The sequence below is a fragment of the Mycteria americana genome, chromosome 26 (assembly GCF_035582795.1).
Source record: "Mycteria americana isolate JAX WOST 10 ecotype Jacksonville Zoo and Gardens chromosome 26, USCA_MyAme_1.0, whole genome shotgun sequence".
Classification (NCBI taxonomy): Eukaryota; Metazoa; Chordata; class Aves; order Ciconiiformes; family Ciconiidae; genus Mycteria; species Mycteria americana.
The window spans coordinates 1,210,121-1,228,506 of NC_134390.1; the positions used below are offsets into that span (position 1 = coordinate 1,210,121).

The 18,386-nt window shown below is 67.6% G+C and overlaps 3 protein-coding genes across 7 annotated transcripts in view; 1 reads left to right on the forward strand and 2 right to left on the reverse strand.

Annotated features, from left to right (window-relative positions):
• The window catches only part of CBX5 (chromobox 5), a 5,840-nt gene extending 714 nt beyond the window's left edge, over positions 1–5,126 (reverse strand). The window contains 6 exon segments of the mRNA XM_075525633.1: positions 5–104; positions 222–319; positions 2,744–2,930; positions 3,007–3,162; positions 4,943–5,016; positions 5,018–5,126. Of these exon segments, the coding sequence (XP_075381748.1) occupies positions 5–104; positions 222–319; positions 2,744–2,930; positions 3,007–3,162; positions 4,943–5,016; positions 5,018–5,119 (717 nt within the window). The 5' untranslated portion in view covers positions 5,120–5,126.
• A 477-nt stretch (positions 5,127–5,603) lies between these two features.
• Positions 5,604–12,415, forward strand: HNRNPA1 (heterogeneous nuclear ribonucleoprotein A1). 5 transcript variants are annotated; one of them, XR_012778821.1, is made up of 12 exons: positions 5,604–5,765; positions 7,089–7,205; positions 7,485–7,631; positions 7,773–7,983; positions 8,075–8,167; positions 8,246–8,368; positions 8,629–8,700; positions 8,893–9,066; positions 10,924–11,046; positions 11,140–11,202; positions 12,164–12,207; positions 12,322–12,415. XR_012778821.1 is itself a non-coding variant. In XM_075525329.1 (11 exons), the coding sequence occupies exons 1-10, from the start codon at positions 5,751–5,753 to the stop codon at positions 11,193–11,195; spliced, it is 1,131 nt and encodes a 376-aa protein (XP_075381444.1). In that variant the 5' UTR covers positions 5,604–5,750; the 3' UTR covers positions 11,196–11,202; positions 11,390–11,708. The 5 variants fall into 5 exon arrangements, 4 of the variants coding, with proteins under 4 accessions (XP_075381444.1, XP_075381445.1, XP_075381446.1 ...); XM_075525329.1 differs by lacking the exons at positions 12,164–12,207; positions 12,322–12,415 and adding an exon at positions 11,390–11,708; XM_075525330.1 differs by lacking the exons at positions 12,164–12,207; positions 12,322–12,415 and adding an exon at positions 11,390–11,708 and having other exon boundaries at positions 8,276–8,368.
• A 1,508-nt stretch (positions 12,416–13,923) lies between these two features.
• On the reverse strand, positions 13,924–16,772 carry NFE2 (nuclear factor, erythroid 2). The gene is made up of 4 exons (XM_075525307.1): positions 16,380–16,772; positions 15,924–16,064; positions 15,446–15,523; positions 13,924–15,391 (listed from the first exon to the last, which is right to left on the reverse strand). The coding sequence occupies exons 1-4, from the start codon at positions 16,392–16,394 to the stop codon at positions 14,837–14,839; spliced, it is 789 nt and encodes a 262-aa protein (XP_075381422.1). The 5' UTR covers positions 16,395–16,772; the 3' UTR covers positions 13,924–14,836.
• Positions 16,773–18,386: the final 1,614 nt, after the last annotated feature.

Here is an 18,386-nt window from a genome sequence, read left to right on the forward strand (position 1 = left end):
AGGCGTGCCAGGTCAGCCGCTCCTCGTAGAAGGCGATGACAATTTGGGGACATTTGAGGTTCGCCTCCTTCGCCAGCACCAGGTCGGCTTCATCCGTATCCTTCCTGGAGGGGGGGGGACGGGACGGGACACAGAGAGAAAAACAGGGGGGTCAGGGGGCTCTGGGGGGGACACAGAAGGTGGCAGTCACCCCCCCTTGGGGACACGCGGGGTGGCCTCACCACTTCATGAGGAACATGAGGTCCCCGCAGGAGTCGGTGGCACCGATGATCTTCTCGGGCTCCAGCCCCCGCTCGAAGCCCCGGGCGATGTCGTTGCTCTGCAGATTTTTGGGGGAAAAAAGGGGATTTTGGGGTGGGGTGGGGGGTGAGGCGGCGTGGGTGCGCTTGGGGTGGGGCGGACGGGGAGGGGGGCACAGCCCCGGTTTGTGACGGTTGGAGGTGACAGGGTTGGGGACACCGTCCCCAGGCTGGGGTCAGGGGGTGGTGTCGGTCTTTCGTGGTGGCACTGGGTGCGTGTCCCCGTCGCGGTGGCGCTGGGCACCCATCCCCATCACCAGATGTCCATTGTCATCGCTGGGTGCCCGTCCCAACCACGGTGACAATGGGTGCCTGTCCCCATGGCCGGGTGTCCATCCCATCACAGGGACATTGGGTGCCTGTCCCCATCCCTGGGTGCCTGTCCCCATCGCCGGGTGCCTGTCCCCATCATGGAGATGCCAGGTGCCTGTCCCTGTGGTGGGGACACCAGCTGCCTGTCCCCATGATGGGGACGTTGGGTGCCTGTCCCCATCCCTGGGTGCCTGTCCCCATCACGGGGACATTGGGTGCTTGTCGCCATCCCTGGGTGCCTGTCCCTGTGGTGGGGACATTGGGTGCCCGTCCCCATCCCTGGGTGCCTGTCCCCATGGCCGGGTGTCCATCCCCATCATGAGGATGTTGGGTGCTGTCCCCATCGCTGGGTGCCTGTCCCCATGGCTGGGTGCCTGTCCCCATCACGGGGACGTTGGGTGCCTGTCCCCATGGCCGGGTGTCCATCCCCATCACGGGGATGTTGGGTGCCCATCCCCATCCCTGGGTGCCTGTCCCCGTCACGGGGACATTGGGTGCCTGTCCCTGTGGTGGGGACGTTGGGTGCCTGTCCCCATCCCTGGGTGCCTGTCCCCATGGCTGGGTGCCTGTCCCCATCACAGGGATGTTGGGTGCCTGTCCCCATCCCTGGGTGCCTGTCCCCATGGCCAGATGCCTGTCCCCATGATGGAGACACCGGGTGCCTGTCCCTGTGGTGGGGACGCCAGCTGCCTGTCCCCATGATGGGGATGCTGGGTGCCTGTCCCCATCCCTGGGTGCCTGTCCCCATGGCCAGGTGTCCATCCCCATCATGAGGATGTTGGGTGCCTGTCCCCATGGCTGGGTGCCTGTCCCTGTGGTGAGGATGCTGGGTGCCTGTCCCCATCCCTGGGTGCCTGTCCCCATCACGGGGACGTTGGGTGCCTGTCCCCGTCCCTGGGTGCCTGTCCCCATCACGGGGACATTGGGTGCCTGTCCCCATCCCTGGGTGCCTGTCCCCAAGGCCGGGTGTCCATCCCCATCACGGGGACGTTGGGTGCCTGTCCCTGTGGTGGGGATGCTGGGTGCCTGTCCCCGTCCCTGGGTGTCTGTCCCCAAGGCTGGTGTCCATCCCCATCACGGGGACGTTGGGTGCCTGTCCCCATCCCTGGGTGCCTGTCCCCGTCCCTGGGTGCCTGTCCCCATCACGGGGACGTCGGGTGCCTGTCCCCATGGCTGGGTGCCTGTCCCGTCCCTGGGTGCCTGTCCCCATCACGGGGACATTGGGTGCCTGTCCCCATGGCTGGGTGCCTGTCCCCGTCCCTGGGTGCCTGTCCCCATCACGGGGACATTGGGTGCCTGTCCCATGGCCGGGTGTCCATCCTCATCACGGGGACATTGGGTGCCTGTCCCCATCCCTGGGTGCCTGTCCCCATCACGGGGACATTGGGTGCCTGTCCCCGTCCCTGGGTGCCTGTCCCCATGGCCGGGTGTTCATCCCCATCACGGGGACGTTGGGTGCCTGTCCCCATCCCTGGGTGCCTGTCCCCGTCCCTGGGTGCCTGTCCCCATCACGGGGACGTCGGGTCCCCGTGTCCCCACGGCGTTACAGAACAAACTCCCCTAACTGTATTCTCCTCCCTGAATAGTCTCGTTCAGCGCCAGCAGCTGCAGGAGCCGGAGCCTCCGGCCGCAGGAGCTGACCGAGCGTAAACTTCCTGATAAAACTAACGCTGCAAACCCAAAACTCGCCGAATCCAGCAGAGGGGAGCGGAAGGGAGAAGATAAGGACCGAGGAAATAATTCCAAGAGAATGAGATCACTTCAGAAGGCGGCCAGCCCAGCGACAGCGAAAACCAGTAAGAAATCAAGAGCCCACCAACCAAAATTAAGGGATTGGACTTGGGGATCAGGTGATGGGGGGTACGGGTATAATTGGGGGGCAGCATTTAGGGTGGGGGTCCCTTTCCGGAGGCAGCCGGCTCGAGCTGGCCCCTGAGAACTGATTAAAGAGGAATCGGAAACCTTCCCTCGGACCTGGCGTTAACCAGCGGGATCCCAGGGCGGGACCCCGTTACGGCGGCCGGCGTGCGTAAATCCGTAACAACGGCCGGGTGTCGGTCCCCATCCCTGGGTGCCTGTCCCCACCCTTGGGTGCCCGTCCCTGTCGTGGGGTTCCCCCCCCGCCATCTCACCTCCCTCTTCTTCTTGGCCTTGACGTCCTCCCCGCCGGCGGGCAGCCCTCCTTTCCTCTTGGCACCCTCCGCCTTCTCCCGCGGTTTGTTCCCGTCGCCTTCCTTCATCTTCTTATACTTCCTCATAAACTCCGAAATCAACTCCGGGCAATCCAGGTTCTTCTCCGGCTCCCAAGTGTTGTGTTCCCTGTCACCAAACGACCATCATCATCATCATCACCACCATCGTCATCGTCACCCTCCCCGTCCCCGGCGGTACTTACTCGGAGAAGCCCTTCCACTTGAGCAGGTACTCGGCCTGGCCCTTCACCACGCGCCGGTCCAGCACCTTCTCCACCACATACTCCTCCTCGTCTCCCGAGGACGAGCTGTCGGCTGGCCGCTTGCTCCTCTTGCCCATAGCGCAGCGCCCACGGGTCCTGGGTGGGGACACGGGTGGGTTATCGGGGACCCCCCTGCCACCCATCGCCCCCCCAAATCCAGAAGAAGAGGAGATGGCGGCGAAGGAGCGGGCGCTTCCCAATGCAATTTGGGTTAAAACCCCGAAAAACAGTAGGGATTTAGGCACAGGGAAATGTAATTTGGGTTAAAACCTCGAAAAACGGTAGGGATTTAGGCACAGGGACGTGTAATTTGGGTTAAAACCCCGAAAAGCGGTGGGCATTTAGGCACAGGGAAATGTAGTTTGGGTTAAAACCCCTAAAAATGGTAGGGATTTAGGCACAGGGAAATGTAATTTGGGTTAAAACCTCGAAAAACGGTAGGGATTTAGGCACAGGGACGTGTAATTTGGGTTAAAACCCCGAAAAACGGTGGGCATTTAGGCACGGGGAAATGTAGTTTGGGTTAAAACCCCGAAAAACGGTGGGGATTTAGGCACAGGGACGTGTAATTTGGGTTAAAACCCCGAAAAACGGTGGGGATTTAGGCACAGGGACATGTAATTTGGGTTAAAACCCTGAAAAACAGTGGGGATTTAGGCACAGGGACGTGTAATATGGGTTAAAACCCCGAAAAACGGTGGGCATTTAGGCACAGGGAATGTAATTTGGGTTAAAACCCCGAAAAACGCTGGGGATTTAGGCACAGAGAAACGCTTTGGTGGAAAAGCCCATTTTTCCACCAATTTATAACACGGCAACAAAAAACTCACGCCTTTTTTAGGGGGTTTAAAGGCGAATTAAAAAGGGGGGGGGGAAGAGGGGGAACCCCACACTCCCCCTGTTTTGGGGTGAGTTTGCTGCTTAACAGCAAAGCCCCACAAGTTAAAACCCCAGGGGTTTAAAAAAAACCCCAGGTTTTAAGGCACGCAGCCAAAACGTGGGGGGTTTTTAAGCCTTGGTTTTAGCGGGTTTTTCTAAATTCAGCCTTAAAAAAAACGATGGAGCCAGGAAATTCCTCGTCCTCCCTGTTCCCTGGGCGGCATTTCCTGACAGGGCCGGGCGGCGAAGGCCCAAACCAGTGTGATTTATCGGCGGTGGGTTTGGGTGTAAAAGGGGCGGGTTTGGGTGTAAAAGGGGCAGTTTTGGGTGTAAAAAGGGCAGTTTTGGGGTGTAAAAGGGACAGGTTCGGGTGTAAAAAGGGCAGGTTTGGATGTAAAAGGGATGGGGACGGAGCCCCGGGGCATCGCATCTCTAAAGCCGCGTGTGGAAGCCCCGGAGGAACAAAAGAAAAGCGCCGTTTTGAGGCAAAAAGCGCTGTTTTGAGGCAAAAAGTGCTGTTCTGAGGCAAAAAGCACCGCTTTGAGGCAAAAAAAGAGCCGCTTTGAGGCAAAAAAGGGCCCGTTTGAGGTAAAAAAAGGACCCATTTGGTTCGGCCTGGCTTGTCCCGGGGCCGGCCCGGTCCCGGGGGCGGCGGGGGCCCGAGCCGGCCCCGGTGTCAAGGCGCTGCACAGAGGACCGGGCCGCGAGGGCGGGGCGAGCAGCGCGCCACCTCTCCCCATTGGCCGACGGCGCCGCCGCATCCGCCTGCGCATTGGCTGAGCGCGCCGCCGCTCGCCACCGCCCCGCCCCGCCCCCCAGGCACCGTTGGCCCAGCCGGCCGTCACTCCGCGCGCCGTCCCTCCCCTCCGCCGCCGCCATTGGCCGAACGGGGAGCCGCTCGCCCCTACCGCCGCCATTGGCCAGCGCGCCTGCCCATCCCGCCGGCGGGGCCCGCCCCCGCCCTGCCCCCCATTCATCCGCCGCCCGCCGCCGCTACCTGGGCGGGGAGCGGCTCCGGCGCGGGCCCGTCCGCCGCGGTCTGGCCGCCCCTCCGAGCCGCCGCCGCTCCGCGCTCCGCCCGCCAAAACCGCCCGCAGCGCGCAGGCGCCGCCGGCCGCGCTCCGCGCATGCGTCCGCCCGCCCCCCCCTCCGTCCGCCGCCCCGCGTTGCGCATGCGCCGAGCGAGGTCCACCTTGGGCGCCGGCGGGCGGGCGGCCCCTCCTCGCCGCCGCCGGGACTCGCCGCCGCGGCGCCGCCGCGCCCTGCTGCTGCCGCCCGCCGCGCCGCACTCGCCGACCTCCGCCGGGCCCGCCGCCGGGCAGCGCTGAGCGACGGCCGCACCCGCCAATGGGAACGGCCGCGCCGCGGCGCTAGCCAATGAGAGAGAGGCGTGAGGCGGGATCGCCAGCGAGGGAGCCAATCGGAGGAGAGCCGGGGAGTCCCCAGGCCGGAGCGGGAAAAGCGGCGCAGGGCGGGGCCGCGGCGGCCTCGCCCAATCCGTGAGGCGCGGAGGCGGGATCTCCCCCGCCGCGGCCAACCGGCGGCGGCAGCGCGGGCGGAGCGGCTGGGCGCCGCCAATGAGGCCGCGTCGCTCGGGCCCGCCGCCCAATGGGAGGCGGCGCGGGGGCGCGGCGCGGGCGGTGCCGCCCAATGGGAGCGGCCGGGGGGCGGGCGGACGGCGGGGGCGGCGGAGTGAGGCGGCGGCGCTCGCGTCGCTCGGCCCCTTTCTGTGTCGGCGCCTCGCAGAGGGAGCATCGCGCGCTGAGCCGCCCGCCGACCAGCCCGCCCAGCCCCGCGCCGCCGCCATGGCCAAGTCCGAGGTAAGCGCCCCGCCGCCCCCCAGCCCCGCCCCGCCCCGCCGCCGGCCCCCGCCGCCCGCCGCGGCCTCCCCGCCCCCGCCGCCCCGCTCGCCGCCGCGCGGGCCGCGCGTACTGCGCCTGCGCGCGTCGCCCGCCCGCCGCCCTCTGCGCAGGCGCCGACGGCCCGCTGCGCGCCGGGGGGCCCCCGCGGCGCATGCGCAGCCCCGCGCGCGCCCGCTCTCTCTCTCCCCCCCCCCCCCCCTCCCCTCCCCTCCCCGCCGCGGCTCCCCGCGCGCGGGGCCACGTGCGCGCCTTTGTGCTCGGGTGGGCGATGGCGGCCGCGCCGCCTCCGCGCATGCGCGGGGCGCAGGTCGGGCCTGGGGGCGGCGGGATGGCGGGGGGGGGGGGGGTCAGGGCGGGGACGGAGACCGGGCCCCGGTGGTGATGTGGGCCTCCCCACGGATGGGCCCTGGGAGGGCTCGGGGGTCCCTTTGGGGCCAGGGCAGCCCCACAGATGGGGGCTGCGGGGGTCTCAGGGGCCTGGGAGGGCCCACAGATGGGGGCTGGGGGCGGTCAGGAGCCAGGGCAGCCCCACAGATGGGCCCTGGGGGGGCTCAGGGGCCTGGGGGGGGGCACAGATGGGCCCTGGGGGGGATCACGGGCCTGGGGGCCCCACAGATGGGGGTTGGGTGAGCTCAGGGTCCCTTTAGGTCCTGGACGGCCCCACAGATGAGGCCTGGGAGGGTTTAGGGTCTCCTTGAGGCCTGAGCAGCACCACAGATTAGGACTGGGGGGGAGCCCAGGGTTCCTTTGGGGTCTGGGCAGCCCCACTGATTGGCATTGGGGGTCTCAGGCCCCTTGAAGAGTCAGAGATTGGGGCAGGGGGATCACAGGGCCTTCCCAGGGCCTGGTCAGCCCCATAAATGGAGGCTGGGGTCCTCAGGGTCTCCGTGGGGCCTGTGCAGCCCCACAGGTTGGCACTGGAGGTCTCAGGGGGCCTGGGCAAGCCCATAGATGGGGGCTGGGGTTGGCAGGGTCTTCGTAGGGCTGGAGGGGGGCTGAGGGAGGGGGGGCTGGCTGGGAAGCGGCCCCCCCTGGGGCTGGAGGAGTGCAGGGAGGCCCCATAGAGAGGGTTTGGGGGGTGATGGGGCCTGTTTGGGGCTGAAGATGGATACGACGGAGTGCGCTGGGTCCAGTGAGGCGGGGCTGGGGGTGACAGAGACTCCCTGGAGCTGGGGGATCCAAGGCAATCCCATGGAGGTGGGCTCGGGGTGCCAGGGCCTCTCGATGTGGGAGGCAGGGGTGTCCGACCCCCCTCACCCCCGTGTCACCACCTCCCCGCAGTCTCCGAAGGAGCCCGAGCAGCTCCGCAAGCTCTTCATCGGCGGCCTCAGCTTCGAAACCACAGACGAGAGCCTCCGCAGCCACTTCGAGCAATGGGGCACCCTGACCGACTGCGTGGTAAGGCCCCCCAAACTCCCACTGTGCCCCCCACCTCCTCCCCGGCCTCCTCTTTGCCCCCAGCACCTCCTTGGGGGGGAGGTGACAAGTGTCAGCCCTCGGTGACCCGGCGCTGACGGGGTCTGGGGCGTAACGATGTCGTTAACGGAGGAGAGCGGCTGCGAGGGCAGGAGCGGGAGGTGGAGGAGCTGAGGGAAAGGAGCCACGTCCCCATGGAGGGGGTCTGCTGCCTTGTGGGGGGGCTTCGCACCGTGCCCTGACGTGTCTCTGCCCTCCCAGGTGATGAGGGACCCAAACACCAAACGCTCGCGAGGCTTCGGTTTCGTCACGTATTCCTCAGTGGAAGAGGTCGACGCCGCCATGAACGCCCGGCCGCACAAAGTGGACGGCAGAGTCGTTGAACCAAAGAGGGCCGTATCCAGAGAGGTAAGGAGGAGCCGTGACCGTCCCCGGGAGCTCGGGAGGGGGCTCAGACCCCACTGGATGGGGCTGGTAGAGCCCAGGGCTGCTTTGGGGGATGACGGGGGGCTGCCCCGACCCCAAACCCACGCCGCCGTACTCCCACAGGACTCCCAGCGGCCCGGAGCCCACCTCACAGTCAAGAAGATCTTTGTGGGCGGCATCAAGGAGGACACGGAGGAGCATCACTTGAGAGACTATTTTGGCCAATATGGCAAAATCGAAGTCATCGAGATCATGACGGACCGCGGCAGCGGCAAGAAGAGGGGCTTCGCCTTCGTCACCTTCGACGACCACGACTCCGTCGACAAGATAGTCAGTAAGTCTGGCCAAAAGTGTGCCAAAAGGGAGGGGGACACCCGGCTTTGTGCCCCCCTCCCCTAAATCTCTCCTTTTTCCCCTCCCCGCAGTTCAGAAATACCACACTGTGAACGGGCACAACTGCGAGGTGAGGAAAGCTCTCTCGAAGCAGGAGATGGCCAGCGCCTCAGCCAGCCAGAGAGGTGAGCACACGGCTCAGCCCCCGGCTCCCCCCCGCCCCGAGCTGCCGCTAGACCTCGCTGCCTGTGCTGTTCCTAAAGGCTGTCCCCCCCCTCCGCCCCCTCTCCTAGGCCGCAGCGGTTCCGGGAATTTTGGCGGCGGCCGCGGAGGCGGATTCGGCGGTAACGACAACTTCAGTCGCGGCGGCAACTTCGGCGGCCGTGGTAAGTGGTTCGGCGGGACCCGTCCGGCTGCCAGCCGCAAGGGACGCCGCCGGCTCGAGACGCAGCTCAAAACCTAGCCCAAACGCCGCCGCCGCTCCGGCTGCCACCGCTCCGGCTCCCGGCCCCCCTCGGCCCGGCCAGAGCGCCGCTCCTCCTCCCTCCACGCCGGGATTTCGGCACCCCGAACTTTTCTCTCCGGCAGCTCTAAACCGCCCGGCCCCGCGTGGACGGATTGAACCACAACGGTTTGTTCTTTTCAGGTGGGTTTGGTGGCAGCCGCGGTGGCGGTTATGGCGGCGGCGGAGACGGCTATAATGGATTTGGCAATGACGGTAAGGCCAGAGCGGGATTTCTCCGACGGGCAGCGGCCAACGCGCCCAGCCGCTCGCCGAGGACGCCAGCCGGCCCTGTGGCCCGGCCCAGACAGCAGACGCAGCCCACCGCCCTGCCGAACCCGGAGCCCGGCCCCCACGCGCCCGCCGGGGCGGCCCTCGGAGCTCAGCGCCCTCCTTCCTCTCCCCCAGGTTACGGCGGCAGCGGCCCCGGCTACTCCGGCGGCAACCGGGGCTACGGCGGTAGCAGCACCTACGATGGCTATAATAACGGCGGGGGGGGCTTCGGCGGCGGCAGCGGAGGACGGCGTCCCGCCCGGGGACCCGCGCTGGCCGTGCGGAACGGCCTTTCCGAAGCGGGCACAGGTGAGGACTCCCCCCCCGCCCCGGCCCCCTAAATCCCCCCTGGACGTGGGGTGCATCTGGGTTCCCTGTTAAATTCTCCCCAGGTGCCTCGTGGCTCCCCGGTAAATCACCCCCAGCCGTGGGGTGCCTGTGGGCTCCCCGTTAAACCCCTCCCCGGCAGTGGGGTGCCTCCAGACTCCCAGTTAACCCCCCCGCCAGGTTCCTGGGTGCCTCTGGGCTCCCAGTTAAATCCCCCCCCAGCCATGGGGTGCCTCCAGGCTCCCAGTTAAATCCCCCCCCAGCCATGGGGTGCTTCCAGGCTCCCCGTTAAGCCCTCGCCCAGTTCCTTGGGTGCTTCCGGGGCTCCCCATTAAACCCCCCCCCCCCCCCAGTTCCTGAGGTGCCTCCAGGCTCCCCGTTAAACCCTCCCTTGCCTCCAGGCTCCCCATTAAACCCCCCCTTGCCTCTGGGCTCCCAGTTAAAGACCCCTCCAGCCATCAGGTCCCTCCAGGCTTCCCCTTAACCCCCCCCCGGCCATGGGGTACCTTTGGGATCCCCATTAAACCCCCCACCCCCCCAATTCCTGAGGTGCCTCCAGGCTCCCCATTAAACCCTCTCCCAGTTCCTTGGGTGCCTCCGGGGCTCCCCATTAAACTCCCCTGTGGCCATGGGACGCTTCTAGGCTCCCCATTAAACCCCCCCCCCCAATTCCTGAGGTGCTTCCAGGCTCCCCGTTAAACCCCCCCAGCCTCTGGGCTCCCCGTTAAAGACCCCTCTGGCCGTTGGATCCCTCTGGGCTCCCCATTAACCCCCCCCAAGTGCCTCCAGGCTCCCCATTAAACACCCCCGAGCCTCTGGGCTCCCTGTTAAACCCCCCCGGCCATGGGGTACCTTTGGGATCCCCATTAAACACACCACCCCCCACCCCCCCCCCAGTTCCTGAGGTGCCTCCAGGCTCCCCGTTAAACCCCCCCAGCCTCTGGGCTCCCCGTTAAAGACCCCTCCGGCCGTTGGATCCCTCTGGGCTCCCCATTAAGCCCCCCCCAAGCTCCCAAGTGCCTCCAGGCTCCCCGTTAAACCCCCCCCGGCCATGGGTACCTTTGAGATCCCCATTAAAACCCCCCCCCCAATTCCTGAGGTGCCTCCAGGCTCCCCGTTAAACCCCCCCAGCCTCTGGGCTCCCTGTTAAAGACCCCTCCGGCCGTTGGGTCCCTCCGGGCTCCCCGTTAACCCCCCCCAAGCTCCCAAGTGCCTCCAGGCTCCCTGTTAAACCCCCCCCGGCCGTGGGTACCTTTAGGCTCCCCATTAAACCCCCCCCAATTTATCAGATGCTTTCAGGCTCCCCATTAAACGCCCCCCCTTGCCTCTGGGCTACCCATTAAAGACCCCTCTGGCCATTGGGTCCCTCCGGGCTCCCCATTAAACCCCCCCCAAGCTCCCAAGTGCCTCCAGGCTCCCTGTTAAACCCCCCCCGGCCATGGGTACCTTTGAGATCCCCATTAAACCCCCCCCCCCAATTCCTGAGGTGCCTCCAGGCTCCCCGTTAAACCCCCCCAGCCTCTGGGCTCCCCGTTAAAGACCCCTCTGGCCGTTGGATCCCTCTGGGCTCCCCATTAACCCCCCCCAAGTGCCTCCAGGCTCCCTGTTAAACCCCCCCCCGGCCATGGGGTACCTTTAGGCTCCCCATTAAACCCCCCCCAATTTATCAGATGCTTTCAGGCTCCCCATTAAACCCCCCCTTGCCTCTGGGCTCCCCGTTAAAGACCCCTCCAGCCGTTGGGTCCCTCCGGGCTCCCCATTAACCCCCCCCCGAGACCCCCGGGTGCCTCCCCCTTCCCCTCACTGACCCCCCCTTCCCTCCTTCCCCCCCCCCCCCAGGCAGCAACTTCGGCGGCGGGGGGAACTACAACGATTTTGGCAGTTACAACAACCAGTCGTCCAATTTCGGCCCCATGAAGGGGGGCAACTTCGGGGGCAGGAGCTCGGGCCCGTACGGCGGCGGTGAGTCCCCGGGGGTGGGGTGGACGGAACCCCAAATCCTCTCCCCCTTCCAGCCCTAGAATTTCTCTAATCCCCCCCCCCTCCATCTCGCAGGCGGCTACGGCAGCTCGAGCGGCGGCGGCAGCTACGGCGGCGGCAGGAGGTTTTAACACCCAGGTGAGCCCGTCCGCCGCGAAGCAGGCGAGCCATTCCGACAGCGCTTTATTAAATTAAAAAAAAAAAAAAAAGAAGAAGAAGAAAAAAAATAAATTTAAAAAAAAAAAAAAAAAGCTGCCAAACGCCCTCAAAGCGGCGGCTGGACCCGGGGCCGTTTAGATTAACGTTATTCCGTATTATTCAACAGGAAACAAAGCTTAGCGGGAGAGGCGAGCCAGAGAAGGGACAGGGAAGCTGCAGGTTACACCAGTTGTGAACTCGGCCCACTCACAGCTGTGGCGGGGGGTGGCTGCTCCATGAAGACGTGTGTTAGACAGAAGTCTCCTTTGCGAAACAGGACTGTGTTTGTGACTAATTGTACAACAGGTTATTTTAGTTTTCTGTGCCGTGGAAGCATTCCGACGAGGCCTCCCCGGAGCCTCGGTTTTATTTGCGCGCCCGTGCTGTCGATCGCTAACTGTAACACAACATGACGCTGAATAAATGTGTCTTTTTTTTTTTTTATATTATTATTATTTTTATTATTTTTATTTTTTTTATTATTTTTTTATTATTTTTTTTTTTTAATATTTCTGATCTCTACGCCACTCTGGTGTCAGCCGCTGCGGGGCGCAGCATGTCCCCCCCCTCACCCCACCCAGCGCAGACTAGCTCAGGCTCTTCCCCCCCCCCCCCTCCCCACACAGCCCACCCCCCCCAGCCCCATTTTGCCCTTCACGGGCCCCACACACCCCCCCCGCACCCCCATTTCAGGCTCGGCCACCCCCCCCTTGTCCCCGGGGTGTCCCCTTGGCGTTGGCCCCCCCAAGTTCTCCCCCCTCACAGCACCGCAGAGCGCAGGGCAGGGACGCTGTAGGTAAGAGCAGCTTCGTGTGTGTGTGTGTGTGTCCCCCACGTCCCCGTCCCTGTCCCCCCCCCAGGACCCCCGCCGGGTCGCTAACGCCTGCCTTCGCTTTTGTAGGAGCCACCGGCAAAGGGAGAGGAGTCCCCGGGCCACCGGCGGAGGTGAGCGGGGCCAGGGGGACGACGGGGGTGGGGTGGGGTGGGTGCAGGGGGACACGTGTGACGCCCCCCGGGGCCGGGGACGCCCCCCCCTCACGGCTCTCCCCTTCCTTGCAGCGCCTGCGGGAGCCCGTTAGCGCCTGGGAGGTGTCGCTGCCGCGGGAGCCGCGGGTCGGGGGCCTTGTAAATAAAAAAAAGGGTATTTTTGTAAGCGTGTCCCGTCTGTGGGGACGGGGGGGGGGACACAGGACGGGGACGGAGGGGACGGAGCAGCCATGGAGGGGACAGGGTGGGCTGGGGACAGGGGGGAGGGAGGTGGGGCTGGGGGACAGGATGGGGACAGAGGGGACGAGGGTAGAGGGGATGGAGCAGCTGTGGAGGGGACAGGGTGGCACAGGGATGGGGAAGGGATGGAGATGGAGGGGACAGGGTGGGGACAGGGGACAAGGGTAGAGAGGATGGAGCAGCCATGGAGGGGACAAGGTGGCACTGGGGACAAAGTGGGGACAGAGGGGACAAGGGTAGAGGGGATGGAGCAGCCGTGGAGGGGACAGGGTGGCACTGGGACAGGGATAGGGCTGGGGACAGAGGGGACAAGGGCAGAGGGGATGGAGCAGCCGTGGAGGGGACAGGGTGGCACTGGGACAGGGATAGGGCTGGGGACAGAGGGGACAAGGGTAGAGGGGATGGAGCAGCCGTGGAGGGGACAGGGATGGGACAGGGGACAGAGGGGACAAGGGCAGAGGGGATGGAGCAGCCATGGAGGGGACAAGGTGGCACTGGGGACAAAGTGGGGACAGAGGGGACAAGGGCAGAGGGGATGGAGCAGCCATGGAGGGGACAAGGTGGCACTGGGGACAAAGTGGGGACAGAGGGGATGGAGCAGCCATGGAGGGGACAGGGTGGCACAGGGACAGGGATAGGGCTGGGGACAGAGGGGACAAGGGCAGAGGGGATGGAGCAGCCGTGGAGGGGACAGGGTGGCACTGGGACAGGACAGGGATGGGGAAGGGATGGAGATGGAGGGGACAGGGATGGGGCTGGGGACAAAGTGGGGACAGAGGGGACAAGGGTAGAGGGGATGGAGCAGCCGTGGAGGGGGACAGGATGGGGACAGAGAAGGGGGGAGAAGGTGGGACGGGGCTGCCAGGGCTGGGGGACAGCAGGGAAAGTGAGGGCCACGTGTCACCCAGAGGTGACAGGGACAGGAGGTGACGGGCAAGCGTGGGGCTGACGGGAACGTGGCACCGCGGGGTGGCACGGAGTCCCAGGGATGTGTCACTCGGGTTGAGGGAGGTGACACCTCCTCACCGGGGGGGGGACGGGGACAGAGAGGGACGGGAGGTGTCAGGAATGTGTCACCCCTGGGCGAGGGGACAGGAGGTGACGGGTGACGGGCAACACAGGCGCTGGCCCTTTCTGACGGGGTTTATTGTCTATTTACAGGGGTGGCAGTGACGGGGTGGCCCCAGGGCGTCACCCGCAGCTGGGGGACAGAGCTGGGTGCCCTGGGGGACACGGGGGACACCCCATGGGGAAGAGGGCACCCTGGGGTGCAGGGGACACGGGGGACGCTCGCGGGGTGCAGGACCCGTTGCAGGCACCTGGGTGCGCCATGGGGCTCGGGGGGGGGGTGTGTGGGGGCACCCATGGGTGCCCTTGGGCTGTGGGGGGCGGGGCAGGGGTCACCCAAGGGCCCCCACGGCTCACCACGGGGTGCAGGGGTCCCTTAAGGGTGCCATAGGGCTCCGTGGGGTGCAGGGGGGACCCAAGGGTGCTGTGGGGTGCAGGATGGCACCCAAGGGCCCCATTGCTCCCCATGGGGTGCAGGGGTCACCCAACGGTGCCGTGGGGCTCCTTGGGGTACAGGGGTTCCCCCAAGGGTGCCGTGGGGCTCCGTGGGGTGTAGGATGGCCCCCAGGGGCCCCATTGCTCCCCATGGGGTGCAGGGGTCCTTTAAGGGTGTTGTGGGGCTCTGTGGGGTGCAGGGGGGACCCAAGGGTGCCGTGGGGCTCCGTGGGGTGCAGGGGTCCCCTAAGGGTGCTGTGGGGCTCTGTGGGGTGCAGGATGGCACCCAAGGGCCCCATTGCTCCCCATGGGCTGCAGGGGTCCCCTAAGGGTGCTGTGGGGCTCCGTGGGGTGCAGGGGTCCCCTAAGGGTGCTGTGGGGCTCTGTGGGGTGCAGGATGGCACCCAAGGGCCCCATTGCTCCCCATGGGCTGCAGGGGTCCCTTAAGGGCTCTGTGGGGTGCAGGATGGCACCCAGGGGCCCCATTGCTCCCCACGGGGTGCAGGGGTCCCCCAAGGGTGCCGTGGGGCTCTGTGGGGTGCAGGGGTCCCCTAAGGGTGCTGTGTGGCTCTGTGGGGTGCAGGATGGCACCCAAGGGCCCCATTGCTCCCCATGGGCTGCAGGGGTCCCCTAAGGGTGCTGTGGGGCTCCGTGGGGTGCAGGGGTCCCCTAAGGGTGCTGTGGGGTGCAGGATGGCACCCAAGGGCCCCATTGCTCCCCATGGGGTGCAGGGGTCCCTTAAGGGCTCTGTGGGGTACAGGATGGCACCCAGGGGCCCCATTGCTCCCCACGGGGTGCAGGGGTCCCCCAAGGGTGCCGTGGGGTGCCGGCCGCCCCCCCCCCCTCACTCCCCCAGCCCCGGGCTCTCCAGGCTGAGCCCCCCGTCGGGCGCCAGGCGCAGCCCGAAGCGCTCGGGGGGCAGGGGGTTGCCGGCCCCGTCCCTCAGGGCCCCCAGCACCTGGGCCGAAACGCGGGCCAGGTCTCGGCGCAGGGCACCCAGCGCCCGCTCCGCCTGCCCCCGCGCCCGCAGCAGCCGTTCCCGCTCCCGTCCCAACCTCCCCAACTCGGCCTGCAACCGAGCGATGGCTTCCAATTTCCGCCGGCGACATTTTTGCGCCGCCACTTTGTTCTTGCCGCGCCGGCGGATGTCCCGGGCCAACGCCAGCTCCGGCCCCGACAGCCGCGCTCGCCCCAGCAGCGCGTTGAAGTCCTCCACCGGCAAGTTGACGATGGCTTCGGGGCCGATGGGCAACGCCGAGGCCAGAGCCCGGCGGGCGTCCCGGCTGCTGCTGCCACCGCCGCCGCCGCTGCTGCTGCTTCCCCGGGGAGCGGCTGGGTGGGCGGGCGGCTCCGGTGGGAAGGGTGTTGGTAGAGGGGGATTGGGGAAGGGAGGAGGGAAAGGGGGAGCGAAGGGGGCTGGGGGGAGGGGGGTTGGAGGGGGGGGCTGGAGGGGGGTGTAGGGGGAAGGGGGGGGTGGAGGGAGGGGGCAGAAGGGGGGGTCGAAGGGGGCGTCCGCCACCATGTCCAGGCCCTGCGGGGAGAGGGAGGGGGTGATGGGGGGCGGCGGGTGTAGGGGTGGGGGCGACGTGGGGGGGGGTGCCAGGGGGAGGGGGGGGTGCAGTGGGAGGGGGTCAAGGAGAAGTGGGTCCAGTGGGGGGGGTCTCCCAGGAGTGGGGGGTGCAATGGGGGGGTCTCCCAGGGAGGGGGGGTGCAGTGGGAGGGGGCTCGGGGGAGGTGGGTGCAGTGGGGGGGTGGGCAGAGCGGGGGCGTCCCCGGGGCAAGGGGGTGCATTGGGAGGGGGGGTCCCGGGGGGGGGGCAAGGGGCTGGGGTGCGCGGGGGAGCCGCGGCGGCCGACAGGGGGCAGTAGGAGAGTGCAGCGGGGGGGGGCGTGGTCTCGAGGGGGCGTGGTCTCGCGGGGGGCGTGGCGCACCTGGAGCTCGCTGAGGGAGAGGATCTCCTGCCACGTGAGCTCCACCTCGGCGGGGCCCGGCGGGGGCGGGGCCAGGGGCGGGCCTAGAGGCGGGGCCAAGGGCGGACCCCGCCCCCCCACCTCCCCGAGCGCCGCCAGCGTCTGAGGGACAAAAGCGCCTCGTTGGCTCTGATTGGCTGCGGGCGGCCCCTGGCCCCGCCCCATTGCCCCCCCTCGGCCCCCCCCGGGCCCTAGAGCCCCCCATCCCTCCCCGTGCCCCTGGGGTCCCCTGAAACACCCCCAGGCCCCCCCGAGACACCCCCAGCCCCCGCGTGACCCCTCCCCATGCCCCAGGTGACACCCCCCAAGGCCCCAACGGCCCCCCAGGGCCCCCCACAGACCCCCAGATCCCCTCCCCCAGGACCCCCCCGTGCCACCCCCCAGCCCCAGCCCCCCCCGAGCGCCCCCCCCGCTCACCTCGGGGTCCCCCATGCCGGAGCCGCGGCGCCGCCTCCTCCTGCCACCCCAGATAAGGGGTTATCGCCCGTCCCCGGGGTGGGGGGCACCCACTGACACCCCCCCCCCCAACCCCCCGTCCCCCCCCGCAGGACGCCTGGGTCCCTTCCGGCTCCCACTTCTGCTTTCGGGGTGCAGCGGGGGGCGGGGCGGGGACGTGGGGCGTCCCCCTGCAGTGGGGGGGGCGGGGGGGGTGCCCCCACCCATGGGTGCCCCCCGGGTGCCACCCGCCTTGCGCCACCCCATTGCCCAACGCCGGGACGTTGCACAAGGACCAACCGACTTGTCCCACCCGCGGCCGGTCTGGCTGCCACCCCCCCCCGTGTCACCCCCCCCCGTGTCACCCCCTGTCACCCCCCCCCCCGGCAGTAACACAGCGCCAGGAGACCCTACAATAACACAGGGCCGGGCCCCCGTGGGGGTGGGGGTGCCCCCCCCCCGTGTCCCTCCCCCGCCCGCCGCAGCCGTTGGAGCCGTTTCCGCCCGTTCCCACCCGGGGCTGAGCCGGGGCCCCGGCGCTGTCACCCCCCGCCGAGCTGCTGGCGCCCGGCCAGGGCACCCCGCCTGCCTGCACCCTGCCTGCACCCTGCCCGTGCCCTGCCTGCACCCTGCCTGCACCCTGCCCGTGCCCTGCCTGCACCCCGCCTGCCTGCACCCCGCCTGCGCCCTGCCTGCACCCTGCCTGCACCCTGCCCGTGCCCTGCCTGCACCCTGCCTGCGCCCTGCCCGTGCTCTGCCTGCCTGCACCCTGCCTGCACCCTGCCTGCGCCCCGCCTGCCTGCACCCTGCCCGTGCCCTGCCTGCACCCTGCCTGCACCCCTCCTGCCTGCACCCTGCCTGCACCCTGCCTGCCTGCACCCTGCCCGCGCCCTGCCCGCGCCCTGCCTGCACCTGCACATGCACCTGGGCACACGCGTGCACCGATACCCCGATCCCCGGGCACACGCGTGCACCAGCACAAGCACCAACACGTTAACACACGGGCACACGCGTGCGCCCTCCCTGCACACACTTGTGCAACGACCCCCGGGCACACGCGTGCACCGATACCGTGATCCCCGGGCACACGCGTGCACCGAGACAAGCACGAACACACTAACCCCTGGGCACACGCGTGCTCCGGCACCCTGGCACACGCATGCTCCCTCCTCGGGCACACGCGTGCACCCATACCATGATCCCTGGGCACACGTGTGCACCCATACCCCAATCCCTGGCACACGCGTGCACCCATACCGTGATCCCCAGGCACACGCGTGCACCCATACCCCAATTCCTGGGCACACGTGTGCACCGATACCATGATCCCCAGGCACACGTGTGCACCGATACCCCAGTCCCTGGCACATGCGTGCACTCATACCGTGATCCCCAGGCACACGTGTGTGCACCCATACCGTGATCCCCGGGCACACGCGTGTGCACCGATACCCCAATCCCTGGCACATGCGTGCACTCATACCGTGATCCCCGGGCACACGCGTGTGCACCCATACCCCAATCCCTGGCACACGCGTGTGCACCCATACCGTGATCCCCGGGCACACGCGTGTGCACCCATACCCCAATCCCTGGCACACGCGTGTGCACCCATACCGTGATCCCCGGGCACACGCGTGTGCACCCATACCCCAATCCCCGGGCACCCGCGTGTGCCCGTCCCGACGCGCGCCTCCCCTGCGGCACACACACGTGCACCCCCCTTGCACACGCGTGTGCCCCCGGTGCCGGCACCCACCTGGTGCCCCGTGCTCAGGGCAGGGCCATGCCCGGCGGGGACGCGGGGCCAGGGGCCAGGGGACACGGGCCAGGGGACAGGGACAGGGGACGGGGGACAGGGACAGGGCCAGCAGTGCCAGCCCCCAGGGCGGCCCCGCGCCCGCTGCCAGCGGGTGCCCGCCCCGGGGACACCCTGGGGACAACGGGGGGGAGACAGGAACCCGGGGATGGGGGGGAAGCGGGGGGGGG